Source organism: Strongylocentrotus purpuratus, unplaced genomic scaffold, assembly GCF_000002235.5.
Source record: "Strongylocentrotus purpuratus isolate Spur 01 unplaced genomic scaffold, Spur_5.0 spur5_scaffold_21, whole genome shotgun sequence".
Classification (NCBI taxonomy): Eukaryota; Metazoa; Echinodermata; class Echinoidea; order Camarodonta; family Strongylocentrotidae; genus Strongylocentrotus; species Strongylocentrotus purpuratus.
The window spans coordinates 2,667,872-2,687,863 of NW_022145607.1; the positions used below are offsets into that span (position 1 = coordinate 2,667,872).

The 19,992-nt window shown below is 36.0% G+C and overlaps 2 protein-coding genes across 2 annotated transcripts in view; both read left to right on the forward strand.

Annotated features, from left to right (window-relative positions):
- LOC762643 overlaps window positions 1-4,271 on the forward strand; it is a 39,320-nt gene extending 35,049 nt beyond the window's left edge. The window contains exon 6 of the mRNA XM_030995080.1: window positions 4,238-4,271. Within this exon, the coding sequence (XP_030850940.1) occupies window positions 4,238-4,271 (34 nt within the window). The remainder of the gene's footprint in view (window positions 1-4,237) is intronic.
- Window positions 4,272-4,293: 22 nt separating this feature from the next.
- On the forward strand, window positions 4,294-10,767 carry LOC752484 (ankyrin-1-like). The gene is made up of 3 exons (XM_030995081.1): window positions 4,294-4,356; window positions 6,572-6,669; window positions 8,013-10,767. Exons 1-3 carry the CDS (start codon window positions 4,294-4,296, stop codon window positions 10,765-10,767), a joined length of 2,916 nt encoding a protein of 971 aa, XP_030850941.1.
- Window positions 10,768-19,992: the final 9,225 nt, after the last annotated feature.

Sequence of the window (19,992 nt, forward strand, 5' to 3'; positions counted from 1 at the left end):
GCGTTTACGCTTTGTTTAACAACTCTAGGGACTTGTAACCACCACAAAACTTAGCAATTGACTGTACGATAGATTGATCGATCGTAAAATCGAGTAAATGTATTTCCTCATGGTCAATTCCAAAATAGCAATCCATTGCTAATTTATGGAACACTCTTCACTTGAAATCTCGGGTAAATACGGTTTTTAAGATGAAATGTCTCCTCCCATAAGATCAAGGAAAATATTTAAAAATAATTAGGACATAATTTCGATATAGCGTTATAATCTTCTTCCTCCCTGATGCAATAATTCGGTGATACATTGATTACATTGGTGTGTACTGCAATGTTCTGGAGTCATCAAAATCATGATAAATTGGCCCAGTTTTGGTAAAGTAACAAGCACTGTACACAGAAAGATGTATATTGGACTACACAAATGTCATCGGGGCCCGACACATTGATTTTCTTATCTTTCTATGCTCATTACTTGGCTATTATACATTTTCTACCAAAATTGTTTGGCAAATGACATTTATTTGTATTCTTGAACATTCAGTGTAAGTTTGGTTTGATTCTGTGATTTTTTTATATTTTTTTTTTTAAACCAGAACTCCAGTTTATCTTTAAAGTGCCCATACGTATAGGGAATTACAACTTTCAAAAATGCCTAATTTTCTTATATTTTTAATAGCACGACTGAATTGAAACTTTTACCAGTTTGCCTCTCTGATTGTTCTTCTTTCTTTTAGAGTAGATATCCATTGGGTTGGATTTCCAATTAAATTAATGGTACATAGTTGTTCAAAATGAAATCATTATCAGTCTTCACTAACTCTACATTGTAATCTCAGAAGTCAATACACAAGCGCAAAAGGCTATGTCTAAAAGTTGTAACAATGACCAACATTGATCGAAACACAATGTCGAGCAAACTTCCATTGACATTCTCTTCTCATGAATTATTTTACAAGGACATGTTTTTTTCTCCCAAGCTTAACAGATCTCTACCATCGACCAAAATGATTTAATTTCAGTTCTGAACCTTGCTGCGTAAACAACATAACAATATAACTTGAAGGTTTTGCGTTTTTCTTCTTTGAGATCCAGCCTAAGAACAAACCACACAAACAAGAAAAACAAAAATGTGTAAAGCCTCACAACATAGGGAAAAGTTGTGGGTGTGGGTGTAGGTGTGTGTGTTTGTGTGTGAATGTAGGTAGTGTAATCGGGTTTTACTGACGTGTGCCAATCAAACGTGATCAATCGTGTATTGGGACCAAACTTGTTGACAGTAACCTTCACAAGAAGTCAATATTCATGTTTATGGAACTGGTTATAACAAGGAGTTATTCCATATGGGTTCAGCATAACAAATCCCTTGTTATGGAGAAACACTAGGTACTCTCTTCAACCTAAAGAAAACAAAAGTGAAGAAGAGGAGAGAAAGTACCAGCGAAAAACGATGATGGTATAACGTTAAGACAAAGTAACACTTATCCGAACATCGTTATATATCTATCAAAGATGTTCGGCATATATTATCAATTGGATTTAACTTACATAAATACCTTGGACTTAAAGTTTTGAGAGCCAAGTACTTACACATTATTTAAAAAAAACAACGACAATCTTCAGATCAATCAGAAGGTATCATAAGTAGGGAAAGATTGTGTTGATGTTAATGACAGTACGGCAATACGACAATATACCTAGATGTTTGAATTAAATGATGTAAGAATATCAATGTTTAATATAAATAGCAGACTGAGCAACTTCGCATTTCACTGACAACGAAACTGATGACTGACAACAAAAACAATGAGAAGTAAAATGGGTACCTGTTTAAGTTTGGGAGGCGTATGTTAAAATTCCTTTTTGTAAGTTGTGGAAGAAGAAGACACAGAAAATAAAGTATGGTGGCATTTAAAAAACAGTAAAGATACAAAGGTATTCCTACCATTTATGATCTGATAAGTAATGTCATATTATATATTGCTGTGATTCATATATACATCTACTGCGTTATAGAATTTCAAACGAAAACGTTCCCTTTCCAATAAACAAATTAAAAAGGAGGAATTTGATTTATTACAAAAGAATCGAGAAGTTGTGTCGAAAAAACATCACCCACCGCGACCGACTCTTCAATAGGAGTAGCTCCATATCAATAGATATGTTTATGGGTTTGCAACTTCCATATTCTTTGTCCACATTTTCTCGGTTTTCCCCCGATTTTCCCATTTCTCTTTCTTTTTTCTGTTACCAAGCTCACTTGAGGCTAATTTCTCCTCATAATGTTTGAGCATCATAATACAGAGAGAGAGAGAGAGAGAGAGAGAGAGAGAGAGACAGAGATAGATGAAGGGGAATAGAGAGCTAAAGAGCGAGGGGGATAGAGAGAGAGAGAGAGAGAGAGAGAGAGAGAGGCAAAGAGACCGAGAGGCAGAAAGAGAGAGGAAGGGGAATAGAGAGCTAGAGAGAGAGAGAGAGAGAGACGACTACTGCAACAATAAGCCAGTTTAGGCCATCTAATTTATTTCAGTTAATTGGAAATTAACAAGCGCAATAAAAGTTTGTCAAAGAGTTGAAACAACGGCCAACTTTGTTCGAAAAATAATGTCAGACAAGCTTCCGTTGAAATTACCCTCTTCAGAATGTATTTTACGAGGGCGTGTTTTTCACAAACGCTCCACAGATCTCTACCATTGGTCATAATAACTTACTGTTAATGATAAACCCAGTTGCGTATGAAAACAACGTAACAGTATCATTTCAATGCGTTACGTTTCCCTTCTTTTGAGATCCAGCCTTCATATCATTGGATAAGTGGTGTGTATGTATGTGTGTCTATGAATGTAGGAGCATGGATATGCATATGGGAGCATGAAATTGCGTTTTGCAGACGTGTACCAATCAGACAAGATCAATTGGACCGAACTCTTTGACAATAAAAGTCACACAAAAAAAAAAAAAAAAAATCAATTTTATGGATCTGGTCATAACAAGGACTTATCTTTTTACACGCACAAACGCGCACATACTCGCACACACATACATGCACAAGCACCCACCCGTGGTCGAGTGGTTTAAGGCGCTTGCACTTGGAGATGCGAAGGTCGAGGGTTCGAATCCCGACACCGGCACTAATATCCTTTGGCAAGATATTAACCTGCACTTGCTACTCTCCACCCAGGTGTTAAATGGGTACCCGGTAGGATGCGACCGTCATTGTTGGTCAAACAGTTTTTGAGCGTCATGTAACGCCTGGCTGGAATGCTCCCCAGGGAGTGGAGATTGTGCACACGTTGTGTGCGGGCAAGCACTGAATCCAATGACCGGGGTAATAGTATGTTTGTAAAGCGCTTAGAGACATTTGTTTTAAGCGCTATATAAAAATTAATTATTATTATTATTATTATTATTATTATTATTATTATTATTATTATTATTACCCCCCCCCCCCATCATTCGTTACTTTCTATAGTGATATTCAATTTTCTAGATTATAAGATTAATTATGAAATAACTTGGTGGTGGTGGTTATTTTACCTGACTGCTTGTAAGTTAGCAACCAGACAGCCGACGGCTTTAGGTCCTCTCCGAGGGACCTAGTAATGAGGATTAATGCCTAACCAAAGGGCACTAACGCATCGCCTTGGTTTCGAACCCGGGTCACCGGATTACAAGACCACTGCTCTACCGACTGAGCTATCGAGTTATCCCTCGTAAATACCATTCATGCTTACTGTTTCAGCAGTAGTATACTGCATTAGATTCCACTGATACATGATTATATCTGCAATGCTGAAACAATTGTCTTACTTGTTGAATAAAGAGAAGAAGACAAAAACAATGAATATTAGTGTAAGACTTAAAGCAATACTATCCGAAAATAATAGATTCAAGTCATGAGTTTGCATCTACCTCGAAGAAGATACAACAAAATGTATTCCAAAAAAAGTCAGATAATCGTCACTAATAAAAAATATGTTTCATGTGACATTTTCTTTGTTATGATTCGTTTGTTTGTTTCAAATGATACTCTATCAAAAACATAAATATGGGATCAGAAGATGGTATTGGCACGGAGGAAAAAGGAGCTTATTACAAGACGATATTGTTAGGCATAGGGTTGTTCCGCCTGAGGTCTTGCTTTAAAAAATTGTTCTAGGCCTCAATATTTATAGTTTGCGCAGTGCATTTAAATTAACACTAATCCCCTGATTCTACCATCTTTTCCCTATACTAAACAGAAATGACCGAGGCTCCCAGATAAGCAGAGCTTGATGCATTGCGATTCCTTTCCAATATGGGGGTGAACACGGAAGGCGAGGAGATGGGTCCAGGATCATCATTAACAGATGGAGTCGAGGTAAGCAAAATGTATCTTTTTGCTAAGGCATTTTAGAAGGTGTACTCATTAAAGTCTTATAGAAATGATATCGTATCTAGTTATCTTTGATATTTCATGAATATTTATGAGGTTTATAGACTTGACGTTCTCACTCCTGATATTTCAAAGCATTTACAAAGAATATCTCCCACTCAAGTCGTCTGACGCGCCGGACATTGCTTCTGAGCCGCAATCTATAGAGACAGTTCACTGTCATATTAAAGTGGCTCAAGTAACAAAATATACATTAAAAAAAAAAATAATAATAATAATATGGCTTGTTTACCCAGGGTAGCCTCATCAGTATTCATACTGTTCTCCCTGAGGGCTCAGCAGTCATATCATTACCCCGGTCATCGGATTCAGGCTTACCCGCACACAATGTATGCACATTCTCCACTCCCTGGGGAGCATTCCAGCCAGGCGTCATTTTTACAAGCGCACTCTTGCTAATCTAAGCACATTAGCTTTCGCATCCTACCTGGTACCCATTTAACACCTGAGTGGAGAGTGGAAAATGTAGATCAATGTCTTGACAAAGGACATTGGTGCCGCGGTGGGACTTGAACCGCGGACCTTGTGATCCACAGTCCGGTGATATATCCACTTGTCTACGTGATGAATGTTTCAAATCGAACGAAAGATAAGAACATTAAAAGTTTTTTTTAAAAAATGTATAATTATTCTATCACAATGACGCTTCCTTATGATTTATCATGCATGCACCCCAATTAGTGGTCCTGTACAAAAAAAAAAATCATTTCCAATTTAACCAAATAAAAAGATATGGTGGTTTTATACCTATGTTCTAAATATATTATTAAAAGTGTTTTAACCATCAACAAACTCTGTAATAGAACTTCATTGATTTAATCAGGAAAAAAATGGCCTTAGATGACATAGTTTGTGATTGAAACCAAATTAAATATTGATAGGTTTCTACTCCTTTTGTCGGATATTCCTCAGATTTTCACTGATCCGTTTCTCTCATTAACCCTGCCCTTATTTTATATCAAATTCAATTATAAATTTTAAATGAGGTAACCCATAAATAACCATATGATCTAATTCAAAATGTATAATTGTTCAGTCTTCTCTAAATAGATATTCTTTAAGTATCTAAGTGACTTAGAACCAAATTTATGAATTATTTTAGCAGCTTTGGAAATTGAGAGATGACAGTTCGTCGCAGTTTCGGGATTTTTTCCTTGTTATCGTTATTGCCAAGGTAGCTTTTCATGAGAGCAAGTTCGCCGACAGCCCATTGAAACGTATGTATTACATTTAACATGCGTTTCATTGGGTTGTCGGTGAACTATGGCGGTTTCGTAAAACGATGCACTGAGTCTCGGAAAACCATGACGAACAACCCCCCCCCCCCCCCGAGATAATCAACTTGGACAACAACCCCGTAATAATTAAATCCCTGATAATTAGCTCCGCACAACTCCCTCATTGACTGATTGCCCCCTCGTTAGCTCTCTGAGAATATAAAGTGAGATATATTTTTTGGGGGTACTCTATATAGTATTTAGTGGGAGAATTGTCATCGCGGTAATTATCTAGAATATTTTTCATAACCTGTGAAATAAAGTTAGAGAGGAACCGATGCTTTAGAGCCTAAGATAAAGCCTTACACTAGAGATACGACCAGCCGTGGACGCCCGACAATCACTTGTCGGGAGTTATTTATCAGTGCCAGTGGTCTCCGGAGCATTTTGGTCGGCTGGAGGTTTACGCTGCTGCTTAAATTTAAAATGTGAAACTGGGTTTTGTTCTTTTTAAACACACGTGTTCATTATTTTGAATTGGAACCAAAAGTATGTCATAATATATCTCTTACAAAAATAAAAAATGTCACAAATTATATATCAGGTATTAGTTAATACAACCTTTATAAATCTAAATGGTCAAATATATTGGGAATATTTTTTTGGAAAAAACTATCCTGGGCAAATATATGGAAATGAATTCTTGCTTCGTTGGGCTTTGTTTACAAAGTTTTCTCAGTTTAAAGGGGCAACTGCATGAATTAGCTAACACGAATATCCGAATTCGTTCCAGGTGATGTCATATTGTTTCCCTACTCTCAGTTATGTACAAACGATTAATCATTGAAGAGACAAACCCCTGTGAAATTATGACATCATTAGCTGTGATGATATTGTTGTTTGTTTTTTGTTTTTTTGTTCAGGATACTAAGAAAACTTGCGGGTTTGAACAAGGGACTGAAAATGAGAAGAGCCTTCCTCAAGACGCTGATGGTGACGTAGGAATTCAAGATCAGAAAACGTAAGTTTTTTTTCTCAAATCAATCATCATCTAAACGTATAAAAACAAGTAAAGCGTAGCCCGTGGTTGTGGTAAATCAATAAATAGTTGTTATTAATGATAAGCATAACTTGTATTCGGGAAATAACACTAGCGTTAAAGCATATCGCTAGTGTATATATCAGTAAATAAATTGGAATGAGGTTAAAGTGATGCTAAAGTGATGAACAATTCCTTGAGATGATAAAGATGATAACGATAAAGAAGTAGAAAAGAGTGCCCAGCAAAATATATGGAGAATGATAGAGAAAAAGAGAGAGAGAGAGAGAGAGAGAGAGAGAGAGCAAGAGAGAAAGAAGGAGAGAGAGAGGAAGGGGGATGTCGAATACGATAACTCTTGTTTTTTTAATAGAAAGTAGAACGAATGACGCGATCATGACAGATGTATTTATGCCTTCACATTTTATTCTTCTCCATGAACATCGGACATGAATTTTGTTTTGATTTGAACCACCATTATCTGTAACCATTCATTATACTTGGATAATCGTTGCAACTAGTCATGTTGCGCTTGTCCCACATGGAGTTCATTTTTAGACAAACAGTTGATTTCCCGTTTCAGTACTAAAACCTTTATAGTAACTTTGTCCTCCTGCTGAAAAAATTGAGCATGATCCATTTACTTCTCTATAAGATTTCATTCTTTTTCTGAAAATTATACGCTCAGTTAAATACATGTTTACAAAACCCCTTAATAAAATGTTGATTTCATAACGCACACAAACCGTTAATATGAAAAACTTTGATATCGTCCTTTATTCATTACGCCATTTATTAATGATAAGACTGAATTCGCCTTTATTTTACCATTTTGATATTACATTTTAATGAAGAATCTCACATTGTCTCTTACCAAATGATATCTAAGAATGCATCAATATGCTTTCAACTTCCTTAAAAAAACACTATACTCTAATCGGGCAGATACATAAACTTTTAATGATGTATCGATATGCGGCAATGGACTTAAAATGTAACATCCCATACATGAAACTAAATGACTCCCCCCCCCCCCACCCATCTCTGTTGTTCTCCTTCTCCGAAGATGGTTTCAGTCACAAATGACATCATCTATCATATTGCTTACTTTAAATCGCATATCATTGTATTACTTTTGGTTTAAATTCAAGTTATGATACACACAAATTAGGTTAAAATTTATTGTTTACATTTAATTTTCTTTCGTTTAGAATGGAATTCGAACAAGAATAAATAAAAATGACGCAAATGATTTCACAAGTTTTAAATGCTTGGTTCCATAATATCACATCGAGTACACACCATAAATATGCCTTTTGTTATAGGGCCAAGGGAACCGGTAGACCACTGATCACACCAAAGCAAAACATGCCATCACAACATATATCCGGTGCTTTGGATTCAGAACACAATGAAGGACGGATAGAGCATACAGATGGAGAAGATAGAGGACTGTCTAATACTCCTACATTACTTCGACCTAATGCAGATATTGAGGACGAAAAGACAGAGCTGTCACAGGGCGCTCTTGTAAATTTGAATACCAACACATCTGCTGATGACAGGTGCGTAAAATGGGAAGAATATTCTTCTTCTCTGCAGCTAGGAGAACTCATGGAAATCGTAGAGACTGATATGAATGATTATTATGAAAAAATGAACAACTCTGACATAGACCAGATGGATGAGGAAGGATACACGCCGCTCTACAAGGCAGCTTTAGAAGGTCATCTCGTAGATGTTTCTGTTCTCATTTTACGGGGAGCAAACCCAAATAAACCAAGTAAGGATGGACTCCGTCCTCTTCATGCAGCGGCTCATGAAGGACATGCACACATCGTTGACTTCCTCATCCTTCAAGGAGCGGACGTAAGTGTTGAGTGTGAGCTGGGTCAGACTCCTCTTCATACAGCAGCATCCGGTGGCTATACTTGTATCATAGATAATCTCATTGCAGAAGGAGCTAATGTGAACAAGGAAGATAACACTGGGTGGACATCATTCAATGCTGCCATCAAATATGGCAATCTAGAAGCCGTCAAATACCTCATGGCTAAAGGAGTAAAGCAGAACAGATATGATGGAAAGACCCCGCTCCATGTCGCAGCACGATATGGTCATTTAGATATCGTCAAATTATTCATTTCCAATAGAGCTGATATGAACGAAGAAGATGACAATGGGATGATTCCTCTCCACGGTGCAGCTTTTGCAGGCCACTTGAAAGTCATGGAATATCTCATTCAGCAAGGGTCCGATGTGAACAAGGTTGATGCTGAGGGTTGGACGCCATTCAATGTGGCTGTTCAATATGGTCATCTAGACGCCGTCAAACATCTCATTGCTGAAGGTGCGAAGCAGAACACACATGATGGAATGACCCCACTCTATGCCGCAGCACAATTTGGTCATTTAGACGTCCTCGAATTCTTCATTGATGAAGAAGCTGATGTTAATGAAGAAGATGAAAAAGGGATGATTTCCCTCCACGATGCAGCTGCTCGCGGCCAGTTGAAAGTCATGGAATATCTCATTCAGCAAGGGTGTGATGTGAACAAGGAAACAAGCACTGGGTGGACTCCATTGCATGCTGCCGTTGAATATGGCCGTCTCGAAGCCGTCAAATACCTCATGACCAGAGGAGCGAAGCAGAACACACATGATGGAATGACCCTACTCTATGTCGCAGCACAATTTGGTCATTTAGATATCGTCAAATTCTTCATTTCCAAAGGAGCTGATGTAAACAAAAGCAATGACAATGGGAGGATTCCTCTCCATAGTGCAGCTACTGGAGGCCACTTGAAAGTCATGGAATATCTCATTCAGCAAGGATCTGATGTGAACAAAGCAGATGCCGAGGGTTGGACACCATTCAATGCTGCTGTCCAATATGGCCATCTTGAAGCCGTCAACTATCTCATGACTAAAGAAGCAAAGCAGAACAGATGTTATGGTATGAACTCACTCTATATTGCAGCACGATTGGGTCATTTAGATATCGTCAAATTCTTCATTTCGGAAGGAGCTGATGTGAACAAAAGAAATGACAGTGGGAGGATTCCTCTCCATGGTGCAGCTCAAGGAGGCCACTTGAAAGTCATGGAATATCTCATTCAGCAAGGATCTGATGTTAACAAAGCAGATGCCGAGGGTGGGACACCATTCAATGCTGCTGTTCAAAATGGCCAGGTAGAAGCTGTCAAATATTTCATGACTAAAGAAGAAAAGCAGAACAGATGTAAAGGCATGACCCCATTGTTTGTCGCAGCACGATTTGGTTATTTAGATATCGTCAAATTCTTAATTTCCAAAGGAGCTGATGTGAATGAGAAAGATGACAACGGGATGATTCCTCTCCACGGTGCAGCTGGTGGAGGCCACTTGAAAGTCATGGAATATCTCATTCAGCAAGGATCGGATGTAAACAAAGCACATGCCGAGGGTTGGACACCATTCAATGTTGCTGTTCAAGAGGACCAGCTAGAAGCTGTGAAATATCTCATGACTCAAGGAGCGAAGCAAAACAGATATGATGGAATGACCCCACTTTATGTCGCAGCGCGATTTGGTCATTTAGATATCGTCAAATTCTTCATTTCCAATGGCGCTGATATGAACAAAGAAAGTGACAACGGGAAGATTCCTCTTCATGGTGCAGCTACTCGAGGCCACTTGAAAATCATGAAATATCTCATACAGATGGGATCTGATGTTAACAAAGCAGATGCCGATGGTGGGACGCCATTACATGCTGCAATCAGTAACGGCCATTTAGAAGTTGTCAAAGTTCTCTTGGCAGAAGGAGCTCAGGGTACCAGGTTTGGAGGATTGACCCCACTTTACATCGCAACACAATATGACCATAGTGATGTGGTAAACCTCCTTGTCTCCCATGAATATGATGTGAACGAAAGAAATGAATGCGGCAAGTCCCCTCTTCATGCAGGATGCTATAATGGCAACATGGATATCGTGAAATTACTCGTTCATCACAATGCTAATGTCAATGAACAAGATCATGATGGATGGACACCCCTCCATGCTGCTGCACAAGAGATGAAAAACATAGCTTCGTAGAAAGCGAAATTAATGACCTTCTGTACATAGCCCTACGGCGAATATTCTGTAATATGTTTTGCTTCAAACACACCTATGCATGAAAAATGGACTGAAATTCTAAAAATAGAGAATAACAAATTACATGCAATGCTATTTTACACAAAGGTCAGTTAATAATGTGTTCAATTCATGCATGACTTTTGAATTTCGTCTTTCTCATTGTTTTGTCCAATTCATCCTAAAGCATATGTGCTGACCAAAACTAATTGTTGCCGTTATGTCTTTATATATCATATCGTTCCGCAGCATTCTAATGTGACATTTTCTCTGATTTAATTGATTTTTCCTGTCAGGAATCTTCTCCATCGATGAATGCTGGAAATGATCCTCCAATTAACAGAACATCAGAGAATGAGAGGTACTAGTCAATTTTTGTTTTTGAATTATACGGAAACCTTATTCGTATAACGAAATGTATTTGGTCATTGCACGTAAATTGCATGACTTCGCCTTTTGGCAGGATTAGAGCACTTTCAGATGTATTACCTGCCTGGACTTGATTCTTAGAAGCTAGAGAACAGTGAAGCAAGACGTGATGTGGTACCCATGGTATTGTTGAGGTCAATATTTTTAATCTAGGTATTTTTCCTTTTCCATAATTATGTGGGCTTTCCTCCTCGATATACATGTACGTCTATTTGTCAAAAGTCAAATACATACTTTTCTATATTTCAGAGATTTTAGTGACACAATTCGATTAGCTTTTTTTTTTTTTTTTTTTTTTTTTACATCAGCTAACTTATTTTTACAATTAAATTCAACAGTTTCCCAAAACACCCACGAGATGTCGTTCACCAAAAGTTGTATGACGGAAACCCTGTCTCTACCCATGGAACCTCCTCAAACCCAGTTCGGAAAATCGGGGTAAGAGAGAAGTATTGCTCCCATTTATTATTTATCAACAAATTGCTGTGAAAGATATGAAATAGAATAACAAGTTTAAGATAAAAATGGATTATCATTATGCATGTGTGCAAGACAAAACGTATACGAGAACACTACCGAATATCAGTAGTTTTAATAGTGAATTAAATGAAGTGAGTAACCTTTACGATTTGTACAGGAAAGCGCTCAGTATCAGGTTCTTACTGCCTTGTTATATTTGGTAATCATTTTCAGGGGGTTAGACATTAATAACATTTAATTATTCCCATATATTGGGAAATACAAATAATAATCATAATAATATGGAAATGTATATAGCGCCGGTATCGGCCAGGCTCTGACGCTCATGGCGCTGTAGATATTACTATCACAAACATATAACTATCTTAACTAAAATAAAACAAACTAAAACAATACAAATTATTACGCTACAATGACTCGATTAAATAGCACTGTTTAGAAAGAGATGGGTTTTTAGAGCAACTTTGAAGTCATAGAGGGCAGTTAAGTTACGAATATTAAGTGGCAGCTCAGTATAATAATAATAATAATAATAATAATAATAATAATAATAATAATAATAATAATAATAATAATAATAATAAATGTCACTTAATTCCTTGTGGAACATTGAATGGTTCCCCCTTTCTTTATTGCTCACATTCGATCCTCTCTGAATAAGATATTCCATAACTTTGTCAAATTTCAACAAGGTTCCCTTTCAAATTCATACCCTTGATTTAGACCAAACGTCGAACATCGGTTGACCGCTGTCCTTCAATCATGGCCCTCGTACAAACTTTCCTGCAGATGAATATCGTTTTGGCCATGATTCTTGCAGGCAGTCCCGTTCTTGTAGCAGGAAGAGATATCACTGAACGGGTCACGCTACAAGCAGGTAAACCTGGTGTGGTCCCTTTCCAACTCCCACCGTCACCTAGTGACACATCTCAGGGTGTTTCATTTTACACACTTCAATTTAAATCAAAGCCTCGTCCATTCTCTAATAATGGAAAAGCTGATATCGTGGGTTTTAAAAGCCCCTCCCAGTTATCAAGATTTACCACCTCAGTCACAGATTTAGACACTTCTCAGTGCGTGAATCTGGTTATTGATAACGTTGATACTTTGGACGAGGGTGTGTATTTATTAACGGCAGTCTGGCGTAGTTTTGAGAACGTTAGGTATGAAGCTATGAAGGAGATTGTTGTACGGATCCCACCCGGACGAGCAAAATGCTACATCACTTTAAGTGCAAATGGTGACTCTCCCTATGAAGTACACTGTCAAGCCACCATTGGAAGTGTTAAACCCACACTATCATGTTACCAGAATGATAAGATGATTGACATCAGGGGTAATGTTACAAATAATGGCCATGTTATCAGACGTATATTCTGGCTACCCCATATCACTCATTTCTCGTGTTGCTCACATGATGTATCTTTAAATGTAAGTGAAACAACGTGCAATGACTTCGTGTGGCCACATATCAAAGAAACTACGAGACAGATTGTTAATACTGTACCTACGGTTACCACTCCCACACCCCAAGTAGAATCTCATACAGGGTCAGGGGCTTGTAGGCAATTCAAGCCTCCTTCTCTGTGGCACTTCAGTTACCTGTCCGTATACCTCCTTTTTTACGTTTTTACAATGTATTAAGACATAATATCCACACGTCATTACACTTTCTTGTCTCAAAAAAAGTATAAAGCTAACAAATACATGAAGAAATATATTTTCATTCAAATTCGAATTTCATTAATTTATATTTAATGAACAGAATGTTTGATTCTCTTGTTTACTACATAGTTTCTTCAACATCGCTATTGAAAATCATGTTCAATAGAAAAGAATTGTTGCTTGATTAATTAACTTCCAAATATATTAAATGTATGTTTACACTTCCTAATGTAGTTAACATTGATATAAACGTACTACAGAAAGGCTTGTATGTATTGATATTAATGCGTGTATTATGTTATGAAAGGCCATTTCCAACACAAGCCACGCATGATAGAGAAATTGTGCTTCGTTGCAGAATATGATGTAATATATTAAACAACTTACCGTATTGAGTTATGCGTAGTGTATATCACATATCACATTATAATCTAAGAATATCATATCATAATCTAAGAATATTTGATTCCCAGAGTTTGAATAAGTTGTAAAACGAAAAGAGGAACACTTTAATCACGTACAAGTAGCAAGTCTTTTTATATTATCTTTGTAAATAGAAAATATATATAATTTGATTAATGTGAGTCCGTCAAAGGCAGATTGAAATCCTCCTTCTTTTACATTCTCCTTCTTTTACATTCTCCTTGCCACCTACGGCTTAGAGCTGACCCGAATATGTTACTCAGTTATGTTATTCTCTGGATTGCATTGCATTACATGAATATCTTTATTTTGAATCGGTTATCTAGCATACGGTAACGAACCCAGGTGTTGTTTTCCCTATCCTGTTTATCGTGTAATATATATACAGTCTATACGGCTTAGCATAGATAATGTGCCAAAACTTTGATCCTGCTATCATCTTTTGAATATTTGTTGTGTCATCTATCTGGAATTTAAGTGCACCAATTTCAAATATCTATGTCAGTCGCAGTTTAAATGCCATGGCTTTATAATGAAACTCATTGTGGACTTACAATATTTGGTTTGCATTTTATCATACATAAGAAAAATCATACACTTTTAATACTTTATAGTTATCCTCAATTCATTGATTTTTTGTAAGGCTAAGAATGTCCTATGGACTGCGTTCTTTATCTTATAAATGAGTGGCCTTATCATATTGTAAATACATGCAAGTTATTAAAATGGCCAACCTCTTTTGTATTCGGGGGGGGGGGATTAAATGCTTTGATTTTGCACATTATAAAGTTATCTTTGACATTCACACCGACGTGCTTGCTCATATTGTCCATTTATTGCACATTTGTTTTAATTGTATTTAATGAAACAATGTCTTTTAATAAAAATTAATTTATGGATAACACATTTTGGAATCTTTATTAAAGTATGCTTGTAACTATTAAACGGTCTAATGTTGCTATTGGAGAATAACAGGAACAGACTTTTAGAGATCCGTTTCTTTTGCTGTTTATGTTAATGCTCGTAAAAGGACGATGTAGAAAATAAGCCATTACCCCAGCCATGAAGAGGTGAGAAGCACTCAAACCAATAATTAAATAGTTAACAAATAAACGCATACATGAGAGTTTATGCAACGTAGCCTGTTTAATAGCGTCGTTGTATAGGTGTATTGGAAATATGACATTTGTAAGACATATTGGAAATTATCAGTGTTAATAGCTCATGCTGTATATTATTCGTCGATACAGGTCATTTGTATTGTTTATGAAACATTTACGATTTATAAGGACATCGTTTTAAATATTTTGTCTACCATTGGAGCTTATGTTATGAATTGAAATTATATATATATATTGTATTGTTGAGTATTGTATGCATATTGTACAGTTATCCATGAAAATCGTAGTCAATAGGCCTGTTTACTAATGATATGCGAGTGACGTCATAATCCCTCGCACCCTAGCGATTGTTACTACGTAGGGCAAGCTTTGCGTGGTGCGGCACGGTCGCCACATTGTTTTTCCATGCCCGCTACGCTATACACATACAAAGCCATTGCTAGCGATGTGGGGCTGCAACAATGATTTACTATCATAATTTCTTCACACATTCCATGCTCGGATTTCACGCTAAAAAAAATTATAATTATGACATCAACTTACCTTGATCTGTAAAAGCATATTCAACAGGATCCTGATGAGGGTCTAATTCTTGGTCGTTGCATTCGACGTCGTTTTGTTTTTGCTTTTTGCATGGCGGTAAACTGGCCGAACGGTCCCGGGGTGGCGGGCGGACGACCTTAGTCGCAATCCTTCTCTCCAAGTCGCTTGCAGCAGCGGGTACAGGATGTGGATGATCGTTTGTTGGACCCTTTTCACCTACAAAATGTTTTGAACAGACGTAGGTATTCCTTGAAATCCTGTCGATTCCAAAGTCCTTTCTTCCACAATTCTTAATCCATATTTTACACTTCTCCAGGTTCGTCTTTGGTTTGGGGAACGGGATGAAAAACACACCATTCATATGGGGTCTGTCTGCGTACCGTGAATCGCTGTTACACGTGCCGTAACAGCAATGCTTACCTCCCATTTCTGCGATATTTCGTCGGATTTCGGAAAATAAAATCGAAGATTTGTCATGTACAACTGAGAAAAACTATATTTATTTTAATTATATACCCTAAGGTTGGAAATCAAACAGTTTTAAACGAAGTTTATTAGGACGATGATCAGCCTTTTTTTCCTCGCATTCCCCACATCGCCGTATACAAAGTGTGTGTAGCAGGGCCGTAGCAGACACTGCGCTCGGTTTGTTTGCCAGAGCTTACAACCGTGTGCAAATTTAAAGGTCCGTGAATACATTGGTAAACAGGCCTATTGATTGGCAAAGATTGCAATGTATAATAACCGAACCTCTCTGCGTATTTTGAATAATGAGTTACGAAAGTTCGAAGTCGTAGTAACGAAATGATTAATGTTGTATATGTATATAACTTATTATTTTACTAAATATTGTAATCATGATAATAAATCGCAAACTTCTTGGTATTTTGTGATAGAGTAAGTACATATATTGTGCACATTTTGAAGTTATCTTTGACGTTCATACCGACAGACTTACCCATATAACGAAAGTATGTTGGTAACAAAGGGACTAAAACAATAATTGAATAATTAACACAATTATGTATGTACATATTCTGATTCATGGCTATACAATATATAAGATGCCTATATATAATTTACAGATATCCAATGTTACATGTATGTATAGAAGAAGTAAATTCCGAATGTATATTTGAAATCTTGCAAACGAGAGAAATTATAAAATTATCTTCCTTTGTAAATAATGTTATCACTATACTATATAACGTATACTTTTACTTGGTGTTTAGTGTTGTTCTATTCAATTGTGAATAGTAATTTTTGTAAACAATAAATAGATAAAATAAATGTATAGAATGTACATATCACTTTTCTTTTAGTTTCAAATATGATCAGTATGCTTCCATGCCTCTCAGTGCGTCATGGTACTATTAATATATGTTAACGTAGTTTCAAAACAACAACAAACACAATTCATCGGCTGGTTATTATGCACTAACAATGTTATACTCTCATGAATTTCAATAGTATTTTTGTACTTTGTTTTCTAAAAAACTTGAAAGTGTTTGCTTTCTCGCTTTTCTCTGGAATTAAGAACTTTATGATTAAACCATGACAATGCCATTATTATGTACCCATGCAGGAATATATATTGTTTTACAGTGTTGTGCTTTGTTGTAGTAGAATGAAATCCATATTACAAGGGTTCACGTATTAGAAGTGTAAATATAAAACAAGAAAGAAAGGAAAAGAGAAACAGATAACAACACAACGCATACATGCAGTTATATCCAATCCAGTCTGTTTAATAGCGTCTTTGTAATAATAATAATCCGGTTTTTTTTATATAGCGCTCAATACACCGATCCAACGATGTACCTAAGCGCTTTACAGATATATTATTACCCCGGTCATCGGATTCAGGCTTACCCGCACACAATGTGTGCACATTTTCCACTCCCTGGGGTCATAGTCAATTAATGTTCATAGATTGTTCTGTATTATAACAACCTGTCTGCGTACTTTGAGTAGTAAATAACAAGGGTTTGAAGTCGTAACAAAACTATCAATGTTGTATATGTAAATATCTCAATATTTTACTCAATATCATAATCATGATAATAACGGCCAACCTCTTTTGTATTTGGTGGTAGAATATATGCTTAGATAGTGCACATATTCAAGTTATCTTTGACATGCACACCGACATACTTGCTTATAATGTCCATTAATTTGCAGTGTTTTTAACTCTATTTAATGGAACAATTTATTATTAAAAAAACAAATGATATTGCACATTTTGGAACTTTATGAAAGTATGTTTGTAACAAACGGTATAATTTTGCTTTTCGAGAACAACGGAAACACTTTTAGAGATCCGTTTCTTTTGCTGTACATATTGATACTCGTAAAAGGACGATGTAGAAATTACACGAAAGGAGTAGCCATGAAGAGGAAACACATACTAAAACAATATTGAAATGATTAACACAATTCTGTTTGTACATATCATAATTAACGGCTATAAAATAAATGTAACATAGGCCTAGATCATGTATGAAATAACTGTATCCCTATTTTTTAAAATAGTCATGCAAGCGCAAGAAATTCGAAAATCATATTTATTTTATTACTATACAAAATACGATTACTTAGTGTTTCTCTGTTTTCTATTAAAATACGAATTTAAACATTAAATCGATGAAACAAATGTATAGACCGCAATGATAATCTCTAGTTTACACTATGATTAGAATGCTTCTATGCATTTCGGCGGGTTATGATACTATCAATATGATTATGTTAAAGTTACTTCAAAACAACGACAACAACAAAGAACCGTTAAGCTGGTTATTATGCACTTAATACCATGCAAACCTGTCATGAATCGTAATAGTGTTGTACCATTTAATTCCTAAATATCTGTGCTTTATTGCATTTCTGAAATAAAGAAATTATTTAAACCATGAAATTGACATAATTATATACCCATGAAGGAAGTAATATATTGTTTTACAGTTTTGTTATACATATCAGAAGGGTATGTATAAAGTAAGAAAGCATGGACGAGCAAAATAGATACATCAGCGCGTACATGCAGGTATATGCAATGCAGTCTGTTTAAAAGCGTCTTTGTAGAAGTTTAATGGCCTCACTTTGCATGATGAGGAAATGGTCATTGGACTTTTTCATGTATTGTTAATCATACGATAACAAATTTAAAAAAGCGCTATATAAGAACTAGCTATTATTATTATTATTAGTAGTAGTAGTAGTAATCAATGGTAGTCGCTAATGCTGTTTATTATTCGGTGATACATGTATATCGTCTATGCATTTGTTACGATTTGTAATGACATCGTTTCCAATATATGTCGCCTATTTTTTCTAAATTGAAAAATGATATCCAGTGTGTTGTGGCGCATAGTATGCACATTGTACAGTTATCTATGAAAATCATAGACAATTAATTTGCAAAGGTTGTCATGCCTGTATAACAACTGAATACCTCTGCGTATTTTGGATAGTAAATAACGAAAGTCGTAGCAACACAATTGTTAATGAATATGAGTCAGTAGTTCACATACAATTATAATTATTATAATTAAAAGGCCAACCTATTTGTTTTATGTGGTAGAGTATATGCTTAGATTGTGCATATTTTTCAGTTATCGTTGACATTCATGAAGAAATACTTGCTCATATTTCGAAAGTTTGTTGGTCGCAAAGGGTCTAATTTCGCTATTTAAGAATACAAGAAAAACTTTTAGAGATCCGTTCATTCCGCTCTATATATTTATGTTCGTAAATTAATGATGTAAAAAAAAGACGAGCAATTAGGAGGAGAGACATACTAAAAACAATATTTAACATAATTATGTATGTACATATTCTGAATTATGGCTATACAATTAACCACTGGCTTTTTATTGAATAATGGATGTGGCAGACCAAATTAATGTTCGTATTTGCTTGCTTTGCTAATAAATACATAAAATAAAATTATTTGTTCTCATAGTTTTTTATCATGCTATATATTGAATAGGACTTTCATCCTTAATGAATAATACTTTCCTAAACATGAAAGAGTGATGAATTCTGGTAAAAATAACAAATAATATATGCCAGTTACTCCTATTTGGAACTATATACAGTGTATATCATCGTCGTAAATCCTCACGAACAAGGGTTTGAAATGCCCTATGAGTTTAAAAAAGTTGGACTGAATTTCATATGTGAAGTCCCCTACACCTTTACATGTGTGCAGCGGGAGGTTTTACTGTGATTTTCAAGCACGGTGTGCTCTTTTAATCATCACATTAATGATTTCAAAACGGTACCGCAAAATGTACAATTCTCATTTGTTTAATCATGAACCTTCCAAATTAACTTCTAGCCAGTTTATTTCGCAATGCAAGCACATGACCTGTTCTAAACTTTCATTATATTTCAATAACTTTTTTTGCTTAAGTTAGCTTCTTGACATAACTAATTGGAGGTCTCATAAACCCTCGTAAATGTTACATAGAATTCCTACAGAAGCGAAATTTTGGAATCGTGGGCTGTCGCTCTCGTTGGCCGC